At 39.4% G+C, this 21,804-nt stretch overlaps 1 protein-coding gene across 1 annotated transcript in view; it reads left to right on the forward strand.

The window, feature by feature from the left end:
* Positions 1-804: 804 nt before the first annotated feature.
* Positions 805-21,804, forward strand: part of CENPH (centromere protein H) — a 28,915-nt gene continuing 7,915 nt past the window's right edge. The window contains exons 1-4 of the mRNA XM_027606244.2: positions 805-1,062; positions 11,921-11,976; positions 19,397-19,445; positions 19,841-19,915. Coding sequence (XP_027462045.1) covers positions 929-1,062; positions 11,921-11,976; positions 19,397-19,445; positions 19,841-19,915 — 314 coding nt within the window. The 5' untranslated portion in view covers positions 805-928. The remainder of the gene's footprint in view (positions 1,063-11,920; positions 11,977-19,396; positions 19,446-19,840; positions 19,916-21,804) is intronic.

Raw genomic sequence — 21,804 nt, forward strand, 5'->3', positions numbered from 1 at the left:
GGAGCTGTTACTTTCATAATGAAGAGGAAGAAAGGAGAGTGCGCACTGTGTGACCAAGTATAACTCAGGGGAAACTAGTTATTTAAGGGGAATGCTCGGCTTTCTTGTTCAGAGGTCTGAGTTCCTGCGCTTTTGCTACAATGCTAGAGCGACAGCCCTTAATGAACTACAATCAGGAATTTATCCGTCCTGCATTTTCTCCATTAGCTGCTCACCGCCCAGCTAAAAAGCTTAACTGCAACCTAGTCAGTCGACAAGCTAACACTTCGGGGCACATAACTGTTAACAGAGTGCGAATCTTACTGATAGTGAAATTTCACGCTGCAAGTCTGGGGTTCAAGTATATGCACTGCCTCGTATAGGGGCTTTAGGTATCCCTGAACTTCGTCAAACGAGGGGTGTCTGGACGTGAAGAACTCAGATCGAAAGTCTACTTAAACAAAACAATCCTCCATTGTTTCCCTTTCTTGGCCTGCCCGGGTACACCCATTTTCCAAGGCTGTGAAGGTTAACGGAGTGCCAAGATGGGTCCAAAAACCGCTGTCCCGAAGATCCACTGTCCCAGAGCCAAGGATGATTGACCATATGTGTCGGGGTTTTCCCTTCCAGGCTTCCAGGCGGTTCCGGAGCCGGGGTGTGTCCCAAACGGCTGTAACCCAAACCCTAGCCCCAGCACTCGACAAAGCTGATGCCTAAAGTTCCACTTTTTCTTAGTAGTGGTCTTATACTAGTCGCCGGAATGAGAGTGAAAAGGAGTAACCACGGCAACCAGAGAACGGGACGGAAGGGGTGGGACCGTAGGGCGGAAGGGGCGGGACGGAGAGCGGTGGTTCTCCGGCCTTTTCCGGGCGTCAATTTAGTGGCGGGAAAATCGGGTCCTGAGGCTGCCTCTTTCCGTCCCAGGCGATTCCTCTTCGCGCCAGTCAGAATGGAGAAGCAACCCGGAGAGCAAGCGGCCGCCGAGCCCGCGGACTCCGGAGCGGGAGGCGGGGAAGGCGGGTCACCACAGGTCGCCGGCGCCCAGACGGCGCGTCCCGAGGACCGCTTGACCCTGCTGCTCAGGTTGTGCCCTCTGGCCGGCTCGGCCGGATCCAAACGGGCGTCGTGGCCCAGAGCCCCGCCCTTTGTTGTCAGGGTCCCGAAGGCTTCGAATTCTGACTTGGTTGCTTAATAGCTGGGTCATGCGTCATTCAGTTTAGCTCCTTAAGCCCTTTCATGTTCGAAAAAGAGGAGAGTTACATCTTCTTAATAGAGTTGCAGTGCCCCGGGCCCTTCGGAGCTGTAATTTCCCCTCCTTTTCTCATCTACTCAAGCCCTGCGGCCCCGATATTCAAACGGGTTGTGGGGTGCATCTAAGGCCTTAGCTACATAAAAAAACGTCCTGCCTCTTTATTTTATGGTTACGACCCCTTTTCAATCCAGAAGCTTCATTTGTTATATTTCCTACCAAGAGGGTGATGTTTGTACTTTTCCACTAAGCCTGGTGTGGCTTTTGGTGTGGCCCCTCAAGCTAAGAATAGTTTTTATGTCTTTAAGTGGTTGGGACGAAAAAAATTCCTGGAGGGATATTTAGTAACACGTGAAAATTATATGAAATTCAAATTTCAGTGCCCTTAAGGAAAGGTTTATTGAAACACAACTTTCCTGCGGCAGGGTCTGTGTTGAGTAGCTACAGTAGAGGCCGTACGAATCACAAAGCCTAAAATACTTGTTTGGTCCTGTACAGGGGGTTATTCTAAATCATAGTAAGGGGATTTTTTTTCTCCCTCCCCTGTATTTTAGCTTTACCACTACTTTGAAAGGTCTTGGCTAATAAGCCTCACAGTCTCACTTTAAAAATTCCCTCCTACCTATAACATAAAATTCTGAAATAATAAAGATATGGGATCACCTTTTTTATCTCAGCTAAGAGAACTGTTCTTACAGTGTGGTGTGTTTTTTATTTATTTATTTATTTATTTATTTATTTGACGGAGAGAGAGAAAGAGCACACCAGCAAGGGGAATGGCAGGCAGAGGGAGAAGCAGACTACTACCCACTGAGCAGGGAGTTTTATGTAGGGCTCAATCCCAGGACGCTGGGATCATGACCTGAGCCACCCAGGCGTCCCTTACAGTGTGTTTTAAAATGCTAGCCTAATTTCTTAATCTGTAAGAAATTCTTTTCATTTGGAATTTTAAACATAAGCAGCTTAAACCATGGAGGTTTAAAAATCCTTCTAATGTCACTTAGCTACTTGGTCTCAAAATCACAGAGCAGTTTCAGCATTATGAAACTACCATGTAAATGTCCAACCTCTTGTAAGTTAGTATTTTACCCATAGCTTTTCTACTTATTTTATGTATGATTTTCAATTAAGTACAATCTTAGGACAACCAAGAAACTATATGAATTATCTATCCAAGAGTTAGTATATTTGTTATTTTTCTGTCTCCTAGGAATGTTACAAACTTTTTAATACGTTAAAATGCGGTTTTCACCATTTTGATGTATTTCTTCCTTGTGTAGCCCATATTTCTTGAGTGTGGCATATAATTTGAAAATCAGAATTTTAACTTTTCCCAATAGTTGCTATTTTCCCACTGGAGTCCATTTTGCATCTTCCTCTGAGGCCCCCCTTTTTTAAAGATATTTTTATTTTATTTTTTTAAGATTTTATTATTTATTTGACAGACACAGCGAGAGAGGGAACACAAGCAGGGGGAGTGGGAGAGGGAGAAGCAGGCTTCCCTCAGAGCAAAGAGCCCGATGCGGGGGCTCAATCCCAGAACCCTGAGATCATGACCCGAGCAGAAGGCAGATGCTTAACAACTGAGCCACCCAGGCGCCCCAAGAGATTTTTATTTTTAAGCAATTTCTACACCCGGTGTGAGGCTCCAACTCACAACCCAAACTGAGCCAGCCAAGTGCCCCATAAGATTTGAGCATAGTTGACACAATGTTACATTAGTTTCAGGTGTACAACTTACTGATTTGAAAAGTTTAGGGGCGCCTGGGTGGCTCAGTCGGTTAAGCATCTTCCTTCAGCTCAGGTCATGATTCCAGGGTCCTGGAATCGAGTCCTGCTTCGGGCTCCTTGCTCAGCAGGGAATCTGCTTCTCTCTCTGCCTGCCACTCCCCTTGCTTGTGCTCGCTGTCAAACAAATAAATAAAATCTTAAAAAAAAAAAAAAGAAAAGTTTGGGCGCCTGGGTGGTTCAGTTGGTTAAGCAACTGCCTTCGGCTCAGGTCATGATCCTGGAGTCCCGGGATCGAGTCCCACATCGGGCTCCCTGCCAAGCAGGGAGTCTGCTTCTCCCTCTGACCCTCTTCCCTCCCGTGCTCTCTATCTCTCATTCTCTCTCTCAAATAAATAAATAAAATCTTTAAAAAAAAAAAGAAAAGTTTATGTATTATGCTATGTTCCCCATAAGTATAGCTTACCACCTCTCCCATTACATAACTATTACAATATCACTGACTGTATTCCTTATGCTCTGCTTTTTTTCTTTAAATTTTTATTGTTATGTTAATCACCATACATTACATCATTAGTTTTTGATGTAGTGTTCCATGATTCATTACTTGTGCATAACACCCAGTGCTCCACGCAGAACGTGCCCTCTTTAATCCCCATCACCAGGCTAACCCATCCCCCTACCCGCCTCCCCTCTAGAACCCTTAGTTTGTTTTTCAGAGTCCATTGTCTCTCATGGTTCGTCTCCCCCTCTGATTCCCCCCCTTCATTCTTCCCCTCCTGCTTTTTTTTTTCTTAACATATATTGCATTATTTGTTTCAGAGGTACAGATCTGTGATTCATCAGTCTTGCACAATTCACAGCGCTCACCATAGCATATACCCTCCCCAGTGTCCATCACCCAGCCACCCCATCCCTCCCACCCCACCCCCACTCCAGCAACCCTCAGTTTGTTTCCTGAGATTAAGAATTCCTCATATCAGTGAGGTCATATCATACCTGTCTTTCTCTGATTGACTTTTTCTTTCTTCTGATTGACTTACTTCACTCATATGCTCTGCTTTTTATTCTGGTGACTTAGTCATTCCATAACTGGAGGCCTATACCTGCCTCTCCCCTTCACCGGTTTTGCCCAACCCCCCTCTCTGACAACCATCAGTTTGTTCTCTGTATTTATAGTTTTTTCTTTAAGATTTTATTTATTTATTTGACAGACACAGCAAGAGAGGGAACACAAACAGGGAGAGTGGGGGAGGGAGAAGCAGGCTTCTGCTGAGCAGGGAAGCTGGATGCGGGGATTGATCCCAGGACCCTGGGACCATGACCTGAGCTGAAGGCAGACGCTTAACGACTGAGCCACCCAGGCGCCCCTGTATTTATAGTTTTGATTATGCCTTTTGTTTATTCATTTTTTTTAGATTCCATTTATGTGTGAAATCATATGGTATTTGTCTCTGATTTATTTCACTTAACATAATACCTTCTAGGTCCATTGTGTTGTCTCAAATGGCACAATCTCATATTTTATGGTTGTAAATATTCCATAGCGTATATGCCACATTTTCCTTATCCATTCATCTACTGATGGATATTTAGGTTGCATGTCTTGGTTATTGTAAGTAATGCTGTGGTAAACAGGGATACATATATCTTTTCGACTTAGTGTTTTTGCGTTCCCTGGGTAAATTTCAAATAGTGAAATTATTGGGTCATATGGTATTTCTACTTCTGATTTTCTGAGGAATCTCCATACTCTCTTCCACAGTGGCTGTACTAATTTACATTCCCACCAGCAATGCAGGAGGGTACCCTTTTTCTCCCCATCCTCGCGAGCACTTGTTGTATTTTTGTCTTTTTTATTTTAGCCATTCTGACAGATGTGAGTGATATCTCATTGTGGTTATGATTTGCATTTCCCTGATCATTAGTCATGTTGAACTGCATCTTTTCATGTGTCTGTTGGCCATCTGTATGTCTTCTTATTTATTTATTTATTTTTAAGATTTTATTTATTTGACAGAGACAGCAAGAGAGGGAACACAAACAGGGGGAGTGGGAGAAGCAGGCTTCCCGCAGAGCAGGGAGCCGGATGCGGGGATTGATCCCAGGACCCTGGGATCACGACCTGAGCCAAAGGCAGACGCTTAAAGACTAAGCCACCCAGACGCCCCATCTGTATGTCTTCTTTGGGAAAATGTCTATTCAGGTCACCTGCCCATTTCTTAATCAGGCTGTTTGTTTTTTCTTTTGGTGTTGAGTTGTTTAAGTTCTTTATATATTTTTGATATTAACCCTTATAAAATAAATGATTTGCAGAGATCTTCTATTAAGTAGGTTGCCTTTTCATTTTGTTGATGGTTTCCTTTGCTATGCAAAAACTTATTTTGTTGTAGTCCCAATAATTTATTTTTGCTTTTGTTTTTCTTGCCTCAGGAGACATATCTAGAAAAATTTTGCTATGGCCAATGTCAGAGAAATTACTGCCTATCTTCTCTTCTAGAATTTTTATGGTTTCGCCTCCTGTTTAGGTCTTTAATCCATTTTGAGTTTAGTTTCATGTATGTTGTTAGAAAGTAGTCCAATTTCATTCTTCTACATGTGGCTGTTCAGTTTTTCCCAGAACCATTTATTGAAAAGACTGTCTCTTCCTCATTGTATATTCTTGCTTCCTTTATCATAGATTAATTGACCATATAAATATGCGTTTATTTCTGGGGTCTCTATTCTGTTCCATTAATCCATTTGTCTATTTTTGTGCCAGTACCATACTGTTTTGATCTCTACAGCTTTGTAGTATATCTTGAAATATGGAATCGTGATAGCTCCAGGTTCATTCTTCATTCTGAGGATTGCTTTGGCTATTTGGGATCTTCTACGGTTCCATAAAAATTTTATTTTATTTTAAAATTTTATTTATTTATTTGAGAGAGAGAGAGCATGAGAGAGTACAAGTGGGGAGGGAGGAGGGAGACAGGGAGCAGGAGAAACCGACTCCCCGCTGAGCAGGGATCCCGAAGCAGGGCTCCATCCCAGGACTCTGGGATCATGACCTGAGCCGAAGTCAGATGCTTAACTAACTGAGCCACCCAGGCACTGCCCGCCCCCCATACAAATATTAGTATTGATTGTTGTAGTGTAGTGAAAAATGATGTTGGTATTTTGGTAGGGATTGCTTTGAAACCGTAAATTGCTTTGGGTAATATGGACATTTTGGCATTATTCTTTTAATCCATGAACGTGGACTGTCTTTCCATTTGTTAGTGTCATCTTCAATTTCTTTCATCAGTGTTTTATAGTTTTCAGAGTACAGGTTTTTCACCTCTTTGGTCAAGTTTATTCCTTGGTATTTTATTGTTTTTGGTGCAATTATAAATGGTGTTGTTTTTAAAATTTCTCTTTCTGTGACTTTGTTGTTAGCATATAGAAATGCTACTGATTTCTGTGTTTTCTGTATACTGCCACTTTACTGAATTCATTTATTCTAGTATGGTTTTTGGTTGAGTCTTCAGGATTTTCTGTGTATAGTATCATGCTGTCTGTGACAGTTTAACTTCCCTACCAAAATGGATGCCTCTTTTTTCTTTTTCTTGTCTGATTGCTGTGGAGAGGACTTTCAGTACTATGTTGAATAAAAGTGGTGAGGGTGGGGGTGCTTGGGTGACTCAGTTGGTTTTTTTTTTTTTTTAAGATTTTATTTATTTGACAGAGAAAGACACAGTGAGAGAAGGAACACAAGCAGGGGTAGTGGGAGAGAGAGGAGCAGGCTTCCCGCTGAGCAGGGAGCCCAACGTGGGGCTCGATCCCAGGACCCTGGGATCATAACCTGAGCCGAAGGCAGATGCTTAATGTCTGAGCCACCCAGGCGCCCCAGTTGGTTAAGCATCCAACCCTTGGTTTGGGCTCAGGTCATGATCTCAGGGTCATGAGATTGAGCCTTGTGTCAGGCTCCACACTGGGTCCAGAATCTGCTTGAGATTCTCTCTCCCTCTCCATCTGCCCCTCCAGCTCATTCTTGTTCTCTCTCTCTCTCTCAAATTGATTAATTAATTTTTTAAAAGGTGGTGAGAATGGACATCCTTGTCTTGTTACTGACCTTAGAGGGAAAGCTCTCAGTTTTCACCACTGAGTGTGATGTTAGCTGTGGGTTTTTTGTAGAAGACCTTTATTATGTTGAGGTATATTCCCTCTAACCCCATTTTGTTGAGAGTTTTTATTGTGAATGAATGTTGAATCTTGTTAAATGCTTTTTTTGCTTCTATTGAGATGATCATATGATTTTTTCCTTTGTTTTGTCGGTGTGGTATATGACGTTGATTGATTCACAAATATTGACCTACCCTTGCATCCCTAGAATAAATCCCATGTGATCATGGTGAATGATTTTTTTAATGTGTTGTATACAGTTTGCTAATATTTTGTTGAGGATTTTTGCATCTATATTCACCAGGGATATATTGGCCTGTAATTTTTCTTTTTTTGTTGTGTCTTTGTCTGGTTTTGGTATCTGGGTAGTGTGGCCTCGTAGAATGTATTTGGAAGTTTTCCTTTCTCTTCTGTTTTGTTTGTTTGTTTGTTTTTTGACTACTTTGAGAATAGGTATTAACTCTTCTTTAAATGTCTGGTAGAATTCATCTGTGAATCCATATGGTCCTGGAACATTTGGTAGGTTTTTTTTTTAAGATTTATTTATTTGAGAAAGAGAGAGAGCATGAGTGGGAGGGGCAGAGGGAGAGAGGATCTTAAGCTGACTCCATGCTGAGTGCAGAGCTTGATCTCACAACCCTGAGATCAGGACTGGAGCTGGAACCAAGAGTTGGACACTTAACCAACTCACAACCCAGGCATCCCTTTTTGGTAGTTTTTTTGATTACCAATTCAGTTTTCTTATTGTAATTGGTCTATTAAGACTTTTTTATTTATTCCTGGTTCAGTTTTGTAAGATTGTGTGTTTTGAAGAATTAGCTATTTCTGTTAGATTGTCCAGTTTGTTGGCATATAATTTTTCATAGTATGCTCTTATAATCCTTTGTATTTCTTGATTTCAGTTGTTACTTCTCTTGATTCTGATTTTATTTATTTGGGTCCTTTCTCTTTTTTTCTTGATGAGTCTGGCTAAGGGTTTATCAATTTTGTTTATCTTTTCAAAGAACCAGTTCTTGGTTTCACTGATATTTTTTCCTTTTTTTTCTTTTTTCAGTCTGTATGTCATTTATTTCTGCTTTGATCTGTATTACTTCCTTTCTTCTATTCACCTTGGATTTTGTTTTTCTTTTTGTAGTTCCTTTTAGGTGTAAGTTTAGATTGTTTATTTGAGTTTTTTCTTGCTTCTTCAGGTAGATCTGTATTGCTCTATACTTCCCTCCTAGAACTGCTTTTGCTGTATCCCAAAGATTTTGGACCATTGTGTTTTCATTTTCATTTGTCTCCATGTATTTTTTTATTCCTTTTATTTTTAATTTTAATATATTTTTTAAAGATTTTATTTATTAGAGAGAGCACACAAGCAGAGGGAGAAGCAGACTCCCTGCTGAGCAGGGAGCCCAATGCGGGTCTTGATCCTGGGACTCAGGAATCATGACCTAAGCTGAAGGCAGACACTTAGCCGACTGAGCCACCCAGGCACCCCTATTTTTTCATTTCTTCTTTGATTGCTTCATTGACCCATTGGCTGTTTAGTATCATGTTGTTTAATGTCTATGTGTTTGTATTTTCTCCAGTTTTTTTTTCCTTAAAAAAATTTTTTTTAAGATTTTATTTATTTAATTGACAGAGAGAGAGACAGCGAGAGAGGGAACACAAGCAGGAGGAGTGGGAGAGGGAGAAGCAGGCTTCCTGCTAAGCAGGGAGCCCAATGCGGGGCTTGATCCCAGGACACTGGGATCATGACCTGAGCCAAAGGTAGTCAGTCACTTAACAAAGTGAGCCACCCAAGCCCCCCTCCAGTTTTTTTTTTTCTTGTGATTTGTTTCTAGTTTCATACCATTGTAGTAAAAAAAAAAAAAAATTCATATGATTTGACTCTTAAATTTATTGAGACTTGTTTTATAACCTAATATGTGATCTACTGTGGAGTATGTTACCCATGCACTTGAAAAAGAATGTTTATTCTATTGTTTTTGGATGGAATGTTCTGTGTATGTTGTTATGTCCATCTAGTCCAATGTGTCTTTCAAAGACATTATTTCCTTATTGATTTTCTGTCAGGATGATCTATCCATTGATGTAAGTGTATTGTAAAGTCCCCCTACTATTATTATATTAGCATCAGTTTCTCTCATTTTGTCTGTTAATGGTGACTTATGTATTTAGGTGCTCCAGTGTTGGGTGCATAGATATTTACAGTTGTTATATTCTCTTTTTGGATTGATTACTTTCTCATTATGTGATGCCCTTCTTTGTCTCTTGTTATAGTCTTTATTTTAAAGTCTCTTTTGTCTGATATAACTATTGCTACCTAGGCTTCTTTTTTTGGTGGGGGGGGCTTCCATTTTCATGGTGAATGTTTTCCCATTCCTTCACTTTCAGTCTGTACGTGTCTTTATGTCTGAGGTGAGTCTATTGTAGGCAGCATATAGATGGGTCTTGTTTTTTTATCCATTCTGTTATTCTATGTCTTTTGATAGGAGTATTTAGGCTATTTACATTTAAAGTAATTATTGATAAGTGTGTACCTAGTGCCATTCTTAAAATTTATTTTCTGGTTGTGTTACTTAGTTCTTCTACAAAACACCTTCCTTGCTCTCTTTCTTCTCTTGCTCTCTTTCTTTGTGACCGGTGAATATAGTGTTTTGTTTGGCTTCTTTCTATTTTTTATGTATCTCCCATAGGTTTTCGGTTTGTGGTTACCATGAGGTTCATATATAATATCCAAATGAATAACAGTCCATATTACTTTTCTGGTCATCTAACTTCAAACACAGGGTCCTGGGATCGAGCCCCACGTCAGGCTCCCTGCTCAGCAGGAGCCTGCTTCTCCCTCTCCTCCCCGACTGTGATCTCTCTCACTATCTCTCTCAAATAAATAAAATAAATAAAATCTTTAAAAAACAAAAAATAAAGTAATAGTCATAAAGATACTCACTGGGCTGAAGAAAAGAAACACATTCTAAAAAAAGCAAAACAAAAACAGTAAAAGAAAAGATCTTTTCCCCCTTCTCTTCCCTTTTTACTGACCTCTCCACAGTTTACTTTTATAGCACTGGTTTAGCGGTATCAACTTCTTTATCATTTGTTTGTCTAGGAAACTCTCTCCTCAAATATGAATACCTTGCAGGTACTTGGTTAGTTTTTCCTTTCAGCACTTTGAATATATAATGCCACTCCTTTCTCTCCTGCAAAGTTTTTTTTTTTTTTCTTGTGAGTAAAGCAACAGAAGTTTATTAAGCAAGGATACAGAAAAAGCTCACAGGAGTGAACAGGGTTGCCCTGGCCTGCAAAGTTTCTGCTGAAAAATCAGCTGATAGCTTCATGTTTTCCCTTCTAAGTACTTTTTGTTTTTCTCTTGCTGCTTTTAAAATCTGTCTTTATTTTTATTTTTAACCTTTGACATTTTAATTATTGTGTGCCATGGTCTGGAGCTCCTTGGGTTCATCTGGTTTGGAACTCTCTGTGCTTCTTGGACTTGGAGATCTATTTCCTTCCCTAGGTTAGGAGAGTTTTCACTTATTTCTTCACATAACTTTTCTACACCTTTCTCTTCTTCTGGAATCCCAATAATGTAAATGTTTGCTTGATATTGTCCAAAAGATTTCTTAATCTATTTACATTTTTGGAGCTTTTTTTCTCTTTGTGCTCTTCTGCTTGTATGCTTTCCATTACCCTCTCTTCTAGATCACTGATATATCCTTCTGATCCTTTAATCTGCTGTTGATTTCCTACAGTATGTTTTTTTTTCAGTTATTGCATTCTTCAACTTCAATTCCTCTTGATTGGTTTCTTTTAATATCTTCTGTCTTGTTATTGAAGGTATCACTGAGTTCATCCACTCTTTTCTTCAGCCCAGTGAGTATCTTTATGACTATTACTTTATTTTTTGTTTTTTAAAGATTTTATTTATTTTATTTATTTGAGAGAGATAGTGAGAGAGATCACAGTCGGGGAGGAGAGGGAGAAGCAGGCTCCTGCTGAGCAGGGAGCCTGACGTGGGGCTCGATCCCAGGACCCTGGCATCATGACCTGAGCCGAAGGCAGACGCTTAACTAACTGAGCCACCAGGTGCCATTTTGACCATTACTTTAAATTTTTTTTCAGGCTTATTGTTTATTTCTGTTTCATTTAGTTCTTTTTCTGAGGTGTTTTTTTTTTTCCCCCTTGTTCTTTCTTTTGGAGCATATTCCTCTGTCTCCCCATTTTGCTTGAGTTTTTGTGTTTGTTTCTATAGAAAGGTAAAGAGCTACTTCTCCTAAACTTGAAGGGGTGATCTTGTGTATGGTGTCCTCTGTGCAGACTGTGTGTGGTTGGTGACTTTAGCTGGCTGACTGGAGCTGTGGCTGTATATGCTAGTTACTCTTTTAACTGTGGCATGTCTCCATCTCTCTTCCTGTTCTCTTTTGTTCTATTTTTGGTTATTCAGTAGCTGTTCAGTCAGCTCTTAGTTTTTCAGGAAGAATTGTTCAATTAATAGATGTAATTTGGTGTGTTCCATGGAGGAGGACATAGTTTTTCCTACAACCCCATCTTCAACTAAGAACTCTCTTTACACCCACTTTAAATAAATCAGGCCAAACTAGAAGACTTATTGCTGAGTTTACTTACACTCATTTTATTGCATAAACTTCTGAAAAAGGTGAGTTGGTAATATAGTAATGAGTAAAACCTCTATAAATATATGACTTTCTGGGGCACCTGCCTGGCTCAGTCAGTAGAGCATGCAATTCTTGATCTCGGGGTTTTGAGTTTGAGTCCCATGTTGGGGGTAGAGTTTATTTAATTTAAAAAAAGACTCTCTTTTCTTTATGCTTTCAGGCTAAGAGCACAGACAAAACAACAACTCTTGGAATATAAATCAGTAGTTGATGCAAGTAAGTATTTTCATTTTCAAATAAGATTTTGTGAGCTTGGTGATGAACAGTATTCTAGAGAAAAGAAAATCAACTTTACAAAAATTTATTTAGGGAATGGGAGTGTCAGCATAATGTGGTACTATACTATATAAGAAGGCAAAAAACACAATTACGGGCGCCTGGGTGGCTCAGATGGTTAAGTGTCTGCCTTCGGCTCAGGTGGTGATCCCAGGGTCCTGGGATCAAGTCCCGCATCGGGCTCCCTGCTCCTTGGGAGCCTGCTTCTCCCCCTGCCTCTCTCTCTCTCTCTCTCTCTGTCTTTCATGAATAAATAAATAAAATCTTTAAAAAAAAAAAAGAAAGAAAACACAATTGCCCTGTCCCTCAGGAACTTGTTAGGAATTCAGGAAACAGATTAACAAAACTAAATAATAATGCAAGAAGTTAAGTTCTGTTGATCAGAGAATTGGGAAATTTCTGTGGGAAGGAATCATAGGACTTGATCATGAACAACTTGGAGATTAAATTAGTGGATCAGATGATTGTTAAGCAAGTAATCTAAAATCTATACTCTGAGAAACACTGGAAGATAGGAATGAGAGGCAGAAGGGAGATCAGCTTGAAGATATGAATGATAATTTTGATTTTAAACACTGAAAAAATTTACATTTTTTTAAAAGATTTTATTTTTTTGAGCATCACCTGGGTGGCTCAGTCGGTTAAACATCTGTCTTCAGCTCATGTCATGGTCTCAGAGTCCTGGGATCAAGCCCCATGTCAGGCTCCCTCCTCAGCGGGAGTCTGCTTCTCCCTCTCCTCCCCAGTTGTGCTTTCCCTCACTATCTCTGTCTGTCTCTCAAATAAATGAATAAAATCTTAAAAAAAAAAAAAGATTTGGGACACCTGGGTGGCTCAGTCGGTTAAGCGTCTGCCTTCAGCTTGGGTCATGATCCCAGGGTCCTGGGATTGAGCCCCAAATTGGGCTCCTTGCTCAGTGGGGAGTTTGCCTCTCCCTCTCCCCCTCCCCCAGCTCATGCTCTCTCTCTCTCTCAAATAAATAAATAAATAATCTTTAAAAAAAAAAGATTTTATTTATTAGAGAGAGAGAGACACATTCCACAAGCAGGGGGAGGGGCAGAGGGAGAGGGACAAGCAGACTCCCCACTGAGCAAGAAGCCTGATGCAGGGCTCAATCCGGGAACCTGGGATCATAACCTGAGCTGAAGGCAGATGCTTAACGGACTGAGCCACCCAGTCATTCCTGAAAAAATGTAAATTTATCTTTTAAAATCTAGACATCTTGAGCAAGAGAGTACTAATATAATGGTTTAGCTCTCCTAAAGTAATAACCATTATTACAACCTAATTTGTAAGCCTTTGGATTACAAAGATAGGTTTTGGTGAGTCTTTCTTTCTCTGTGAAATAGGCTTAAAGAATAATACCAAGTAATACTTTAGGTTGAATCAAGAATTGTGGAAAACCTGAGGGGCCACAGAGATGACTTAGTCACTTCACCTGAATACATGTTTAACTTAGGAACTTTTCAGACTCTGCTCAGATTCTTTTATAAGGCCATAGATCCAAAGGCAGTTCTAGTATGTTGTCCATCTGATAGTCCAGGCTTTCTAAAGTCTTTTTATGCAAAACAACAACAAAAAAATAGGACTATGAAATGGGCCCCCTGGCTGCTTTTCTGCTTGGTATAACTAGTAATTTTTTTTAAAAGATTTTGTTTATTTATTCATAAGAGACAGAGAGAGAGGCAGAGGGAGAAGCAGGCTCCCTGCTGAGCAAGGAGCCCGATGCGGGACTTGATCCCAGGACCCTGGGATCATGACCTGAGCCGAAGGCAGACGCTTAACTAACTGAGCCACTCAGGCACCCCATAACTAGTAATTTTTGAAACTCGGTTGTGAAACAGGTCTTCTTGCCTCCAAAGCCATGACCTTCCATTATATCAATAATGTTACCATCAATAACAACCAATATGGGGGCACCTGGGTAGCCCAGTCAGTTGAGCCTCTGCCTTTGGCTCAAGTCATGATCCCAGGGTGCTGGGATTGAGCCCCACATCGGGCTCCCTGCTCTGTGGGGAGCCTGCTTCTCCCTCTCCCTTTGCCCCTCCTCCTGCTTGTGTTCTCTCTTTCTTTCTCAAATAAATTAAAACTAAAAAAAAAAAAAAAAAAAAAAAAATTACCGGTAAGTCATTTCCCTTCCCCTGGATGCATTAATGATCTTCTCATTTCTGAAGCCCATGCTCCTTGTATTAAACTAGTGATGTTTAATGAAGGTAGGATATGGCTAAATTCTTTTGTTACCATGAGAGCCCACGTAATAAAAAAAAAGATAATGTATCTTTTTAGAGGACAGCCTGTAGGGGGAAAGCTATTCAGAATTTGGGCCATTGAAAAATTATCTCTGTGTATTCCTGCATTCATTCAAATCATTTTTAAGTATTCAATATGTCCCCACTAGGGACATCTAACTAGGCATGGAGACATAGTGTTGAAGAAGCAGAATTTGCCCCAGTAGAGCTTAAATTCTGTGTAGCAAAACAGGTAAGGAAAGAAACATTGCAAGATAACTATGAAGTATGGTTAAGTGTGATGAAGGAAATAATGGTGTCATAAGGAGGGGCTACTCTAGATACTGTGATCAAAGATGATGTCTTCGAGAAGATGACATGAGAGTAAAGTCCAAGTGTTAAGAAGTAGTCCAGCTTCTCAATAGAGTCCTTGTTTTCCATCTATATATAATTTTTCTTTTAAGGGATTATGACTTCTGAACACTTGAGTAGGCTTAATAGTGCACACTGTAGAGTTTCTACAACTAAAGGAGATTACAGCTTTAGGGCAGGAAGTGAGGTTGTAGTCTTTGAAAAAAGATATTTATCTAAAATTAATTATTTTACCATTAAAAGAATATGTTACTTTATTGGTTGAAGGATTTTTTTTAACAGTAAGTGCATCCGGGCGCCTGGGTGGCTCAGTTGGTTAAGCGACTGCCTTCGGCTCAGGTCATGATCCTGGAGTCCCAGGATCGAGTCCCGCATCGGGCTCCCTGCTCAGCAGGGAGTCTGCTTCTCCCTCTGACCATCTTCCCTCCCGTGCTCTCTATCTCTCATTCTCTCTCTATCAAATAAATAAATAAAATCTTAAAAAAAAATAGTAAGTGCATCCATTTTCAGCATACAGTTTGTTGAGTTTTGACAAATATATATACATACATATATCAGTGTAACCACCACCACAGTCAAGATAGAATATTTCTTTTTTTTTTTTTTTTTTTTTTTTTTTTTTTTTTTTTTTTTTTTTTTTTTTTTTAAGATTTATTTATTTATTTTTGAGAGAGTGAGAATGAGAGAGAGAGAGCACATGAGAGGGGGGAAAGTTAGAGGGAGAAGCAGACTCCCCGCCAAGCAGGGAGCCCGATGCGGGACTCGATCCCGGGACTCCAGGATCATGACCTGAGCCGAAGGCAGTCGCTTAACCAACTGAGCCACCCAGGCGCCCAAGATAGAATATTTCTGTTATACCTCCCCTGTTCTATTTCACAGTCAGTCCTATACTTACCCCGGCACCCACCATTATAATTTATGTTATTATAGATTTGCCTTCTAGAGTTGGGCTGTCCAGTGCTGTAGCCATTAGCTACATGTGGCCTTGTAAAGTTAAATTAATTAAAATTATATTTAAAATTCAGTTCTTTAGTTGCACTAGTTACATATCAAATGCTCAGTAGCCACATGTGTCTAGTGACTACCCTTTTGGACAGCAGAGATATTAAACATTTCTACCATCACAGAAATTTCTCTTGGACAGCACTGTTCTACAATGTGATGTAAACAGCATTATATGATATGTATTTATGTGTGTGTATATGACAACTTTCTTTTAATGGAGATTTAATTCATATAACATAAAATTCATTTTAAAATGTGCAGTTAGGTAGGTTTTAGTATATTCACAACATTGTGCAATCATTACCAATATCCAATTCCAGAACATTTTCATCACCCTAAAGAGAAACCCAATACCTGATAGTAGTCACTCCCAATATGTATGGCTGCTTTTGCACAGCATAATTTTATGATTCATCCATGTTGTTGTTTCAGTAAATTTTCCTCTTTTATTGTAGGGTATGTTTCATGATGACTCTACCAAGTTTTGTTTACCCATTCACCTGTTGATGGCCATTTGAATTGTTTGCAGTTTTTTCCCATTATGAATAAAGCTGCTATGGACATTTGTCATTTCTACGTGTCTTTTTGTAGACACTTCTTTTCATTTCTTTTGGTTAAATACCTAAAAGTGAGATTGTGTGCTCATGTGGTAACCATGTTTAACTTTTTTTTTTTTTAATATCATGCCCAGTGTGGAGCCCAATGCAGGGCTTGAACTCACAGCCCTGAGATCAAGACCTGAGTTGAAATCAACAGTCGGATGCCCAACCGACTGAGCCACCCAGGTACCTCTATATGTTTAACATTTTAAGAAACTGCCAGACATCTAAAATGTTTACACCAGGGTGCCTGGGTGGCTTAGTTGGTTAGGCATCTGCCTCCGTTCAGGTCATGATCTCAAAATCCTGGGATTGAGCCCCACATCAGGCTCCCTGCTCAGCAGAGTCTGCTTCTCCCTTTCCTTCTGCTCCTCCCTCCCTGGCTTGTGTGCATTCTCTCTCTCTCTCTCTCTGTCTCAAATAAATGAATAATCTTTACAAAAAAATGAGAAAAATGATTATACCATTCTGGTACATTCTTCCTAGAAGCATGAGATTTCCACATACTCAGCATCATCTTTAAAATTTGATACTGTTGACTGGAGTTTAAAGCCTGTCAGCGGGCGTAGCTTTGCTCCCCCAAACCTCCCCGTCATCTCCGGTCCGCGCTCCCGGCTCGTGGTTTCCTCGTGGCCCAAGGTGGGTGAGCTTAGGGCGAGGGCGCTGTGCTGTCGGGGACCGGCCGACCTGGGTTGTCGCTGCCTGATCTGAAAGGAAAGGCTCCCGCGCCCGTCCGTGTTCCACAGCGTCTTGCGAGTACGGCACTGGCCAGCTCGAGGTTTTCTCGAACGCCAGTGAAGTGGCCAGCATTGTGCTAGGCCCCCGACATTCGGCGGTGAACGAAGCAAGTTTCCTCCCCTCCGAAGGAAAAATCCCCTTTCGTCTTGTGTCCCCTTGTAATTGCAGCTCCAGGTTTCTCCTACCGTAGGTAACAGAGGTTCTTCCAAGAATGGGCTGTGTTGGTGGCTGCAACATCCTCACCTCCCATCAACTGTTAAGGCTTTTTTTTTTTTTAATTAAAAAGCAGAAAAGTAACAAAAAAATAAAAAATAGAATTTAACACTGAATTTAATAGAATTTTAGCCATTCTAATAAGTATGTAGTGGTATCTCATGTGGTTTTAGTGTACATTTCCCTGATAACTAATGATATTGAGTATCTTTTCATGTGGTAATTGGCAATTAATATATCTACGTTTATGAAGTAGATCTGTAAATCTCTTATGAAGTGTTAAAATCTTTGCCTATTTGTTTTTAAAGATTTTATTTATTTATTTGAGAGAGAAAGAGAGAGAGAGCACGAGAGGGAAGAGGGTCAGAGGGAGAAGCAGACTCCCCGCCGAGCGGGAAGCCCGATGCGGGACTCGTTGCGGGACACGATCCCGGGACTCCAGGATCATGACCCGAGCCGAAGGCAGTCGCTCAACCAACTGAGCCACCCAGGCGCCCTGCCTATTTTTTTAATTGGATTGTTATTCTTACTGAATTTGGGTTCTTCGTTTACAAATGTAGTTATTTTTTCAGGTCTCTATCTATATATATAGGTTACAGGTATATATATAGAGATGTTAAGTATATATCTATAGATATGTAGGTATCTGTGTATCTACTTATATATTCAGCAGGTATTTTCTCCCACTTTGTTGCTTCCTTTGTTTTTTGGGTTTTTTTTGTTTTTTTGAAGATCTTTTTATTTTTAAGTAATCGCTACATCCAACATGGGGCTCAGAGTCACCACCCTGATAACAAGAGTTGCCTGCTGTACTGACAGAGCCAGCCAGGTGCCCAACTTGCCTTTGTTTTTTAACTATCTTTGAGGAACCAAAGGCATTAATATGAAGAAGTGATTTTTATCAGGTTTTTTCTTTTGTGGTGTATGCTTTTAAGTCCTAAGAAGTCTGGGACCACTCCAAGGTCACAAAGATTTTCTTTGTTTTGTTCTACAGGGTTTACGGTTTTAGGTTTAACATTCAGTTCTGTGATCCTTTTTGAGTTAATTTTTGTGTATGGTGTGAGGTAAAGATCAAGGTTCATTTTTTCCCTCTATGGAAATCTAATTTTTCTAGCACTGTGTGTTCCAAAGACTTTCCTTTCTCCATTGTATATATGTGTGGGTCTATTTCTGGGCTTTTTGCTCTGTTCACTTGAGGTATTTATCTATGCTTCCAATAGTGCCACACTATCTTGACTACTGTAGCTTTATAGTAAATCTTGATATCGACTCCTGTAACTTCCAGTTTTGTTCTTCTTTATCAAAATTGTTTTGACTGTTCTAGGTCCTTTGTGTTTTTATATGCATTTTAAAATCAGCCTGTTTCTACAGGAAAAAAAAAAGTCAATTTTGATTGGGATTTGATTGGGATCTATAGATCAATATGGGGGAAATTGTTGTATTAGCCATATTGATTCTTCTAATACCTATAGATGATATATCTTTTCAGTATTTGAACATATTCAGTGTAGAGGTCATATGCATATCTTGTTAAATTTATCCTTAAGTATTTCATGTTTTTGAAACAAACTGTATATTGTAATTTTACCTTTTAATTTCCCATTGTTTTTTCTTTTTTTTTTAAATTTATTTCTGTGAGAGAGAGAGAGGATGCAAGTGCATGAATGGGGGTGATGCAGAGGGAGAAGCAGACTCCCCACTGAGCAGGGAGCCCTATGCAGGACTTGATCCCAGGACCCTGAGGTCATGACCTGAGCCGAAGGCAGACACTTAACACACTGAGCAACCCAGGAACCCCCAACTGTTTTTTTTCTAACATATAGACATACAGATGATCTTTTTACATTGCTCATGTTAATATTTTACTCCTTTTTTATTTTCCATTATTCTCAAACTGCTCTGTCCAGTATGGTAGCCACTAGCTCCATGTGACAATTGAACACTTGAAATGTGGTTAGTCTTCAAGAGGGAGTATAAATGAAAAATACAGAAGAAAAGATTATAAAATATTTCATTAGTAATTTTAGATTAATTACATGTTGAAATGATAATATTTTAGACCTATTGGGTTAAAATAAATTATACTGAAATATTTTCACTTGCACTAAAAAAAATTAAATTTTTGGTTTGCATTTGTGGCTTATATTTTTGTTGGACCACACTCTTCTAAACTGTTACTAACTTCAAAAAATTATTTATTTGTAGATGAAGAAAAAACTCCAGAACAAATCATGCAAGATAAGCAAATTGAAGCGTATGTCATATTTTAAATTTTGTGTTATTTACTAAGATTCGATATAATTACCCATCTTACACCATTATCTTCATTTTCCTTTTCTTTATTTTTCCAAGTAATTTTTTATGCATGTACTAAGAAGTTGTTGATACGGGAAATGGACTTAACATGTACCTGAGTGATCACATTAGCACTTTTGGCATTCCCCTTCACCAGATAATTAGTTGAATATCTCAGAGGCATCTGTTTACCAAATCTATGAATGCATCAGTGTGGGGAGCCTGTAGAATAATTTTATGTAGATAGGGTCATTTTATTTTTTTCAAAGGTTTACTTTATATGTTTTTTGATATTCAGTGAATTTTTTTGATACTGATATTGCTGAATTTTTTTTGTTCATGCTTCTTTGATAGTAAAATTGAAGACCTGGAAAATGAAATTGAAGATGTGAAAATTGCTTTTGAAATAAAAAAGCTTGCATTAGACAGGTAATTTTTACATTCTAGGTATAAGCATTGTGAACTGAATGAAAAATGGGTATGATTTGAGGTGGAGGGAATATTTTAATTAGTCTAAATGATTAATCAAGTGATATGATCATTAGATAATGGTTACACAGATTTTGAGTTCTGAGAGAAAGGTTACGTCATTCATTAATACCTTCATTTGAAGTAGTTACATAAGCTTGACTTAATAAAATGTCAATCAAGGAAATAGAAGGGTGAGCTTAAATCCCATCCAGTGTTTCAAAGGATTACATGGATTCAATTACTACAGTAACTATTAATCAAGTAAAAGAATCGTCATCAAGTTTAAATATATCTATATATATTTTTATTTTTTAATTTTATTTTATTATGTTAATCACCATACATTACATTAGTTTTTGACGTAATGTTCCATGATTCATTGTTTGCGTATAACACCCAGTGCTTCATTCAATACGTGCCCTCTTTAATACCCATCACCAGGCTAACCCATCCGCCCACCCCCTCCTCTCTAGAACCCTCAGTTTGTTCCTCAGAGTCCATAGTCTCTCATGGTTTGTCTCCCCCTCCAATTTCGCCCCCTTCATTTTTCCCTTCCTACTATCTTCTTTTTTTTTTTAACGTATAATGTATTATTTGTTTCAGAGGTACAGGTCTGTGATTCATCAATCTTAACACAATTCATAGCACTCACCATAGCACATACCGTTCCCAATGTCTATCACCCCATCCCTCCCACCCCCCACCACTCCAGCAACCCTCAGTTTGTTTCCTGATTTTTAAAGATTTTGTTTTTAAGTAAAACTCCAATATGGGGCTTGAACTCAGAACCCGAACTCACAGTCCTGAGATAAAGAGTCTCATGCTCTACTGATTGAGCCAGCCAGGCTCCCCTAAATATATTTTTAATATAGGTTTTGCATCCATATTTTAAAATTCATTGAATAAATATTTGAATGCTTACTATGTCTAGAAAGCTTTGTGGTAGGTATTTGTATACTGTTGTTAATAAGACAAACAGGAACTCTTATGTGATCTGAATTAATAATCTCAATTAAGTGAATGATTTTTAAAAATTACTTCCTTGTGTTTCTGGCCTTCCCAGATGAATTTCTTACACATTTAATTGAAAAGTAGTTAAAGTCCTCTTAATTGCTTCTATTAGTGAACATTTTTTTTTAAGATTTTTATTTATTTATTGAGAGAGAGAGAGCATGAGAGGGAGGAAGGTCAGAGGGAGAAGCAGACTCCCTGCTGAGCAGGGAGCCCGACGCAGGACTCGATCCTGGGACTCCAGGATCATGACCTGAGCCCAAGGCAGTCGCCCAACCAACTGAGCTACCCAGGCACCCAGTAGTGAACATTTTTCCCTAGTCTCATAAGTTGGCTCATTATATAGATTATATGTATTTTTTATTAATTCATTTTAGGTAAGCTCTTTGCCCTACATGGAGCTTGAACTCATGACCCTGAGATCAAGTGTTGCATGCTTTACAGACTGAGCCGGCCAGGTGCCCTAGATCATATATATATATATTTTTTTATTATGTTAATCACCATACATTACATCATTAGTTTTTGATGTAGTGTTCCATGATTCATTGTTTGCATATAACACCCAGTACTCCATGCAGAACGTGCCCTCTTTAATACCCATCACCAGGCTAACCCATCCTCCCACCTCCCTCCCCCTAGAACCCTCAGTTTGTTTTTCAGAGTCCATCGTCTCTCATGGTTCATCTCCCCCTCCGATTTGCCTACCTTCATTCTTCCCCTCCTGCTATCTTCTTCTTTTTCTTTCTTTTTTTTTTTTAACATACAATGTATTGTTTCGGAGGTACAGATCTGTGATTCAACAGACTTACACAATTCACAGCGCTCACCATAGC

The sequence above is a fragment of the Zalophus californianus genome, chromosome 5 (assembly GCF_009762305.2).
Source record: "Zalophus californianus isolate mZalCal1 chromosome 5, mZalCal1.pri.v2, whole genome shotgun sequence".
In the NCBI taxonomy this organism is placed as follows: Eukaryota; Metazoa; Chordata; class Mammalia; order Carnivora; family Otariidae; genus Zalophus; species Zalophus californianus.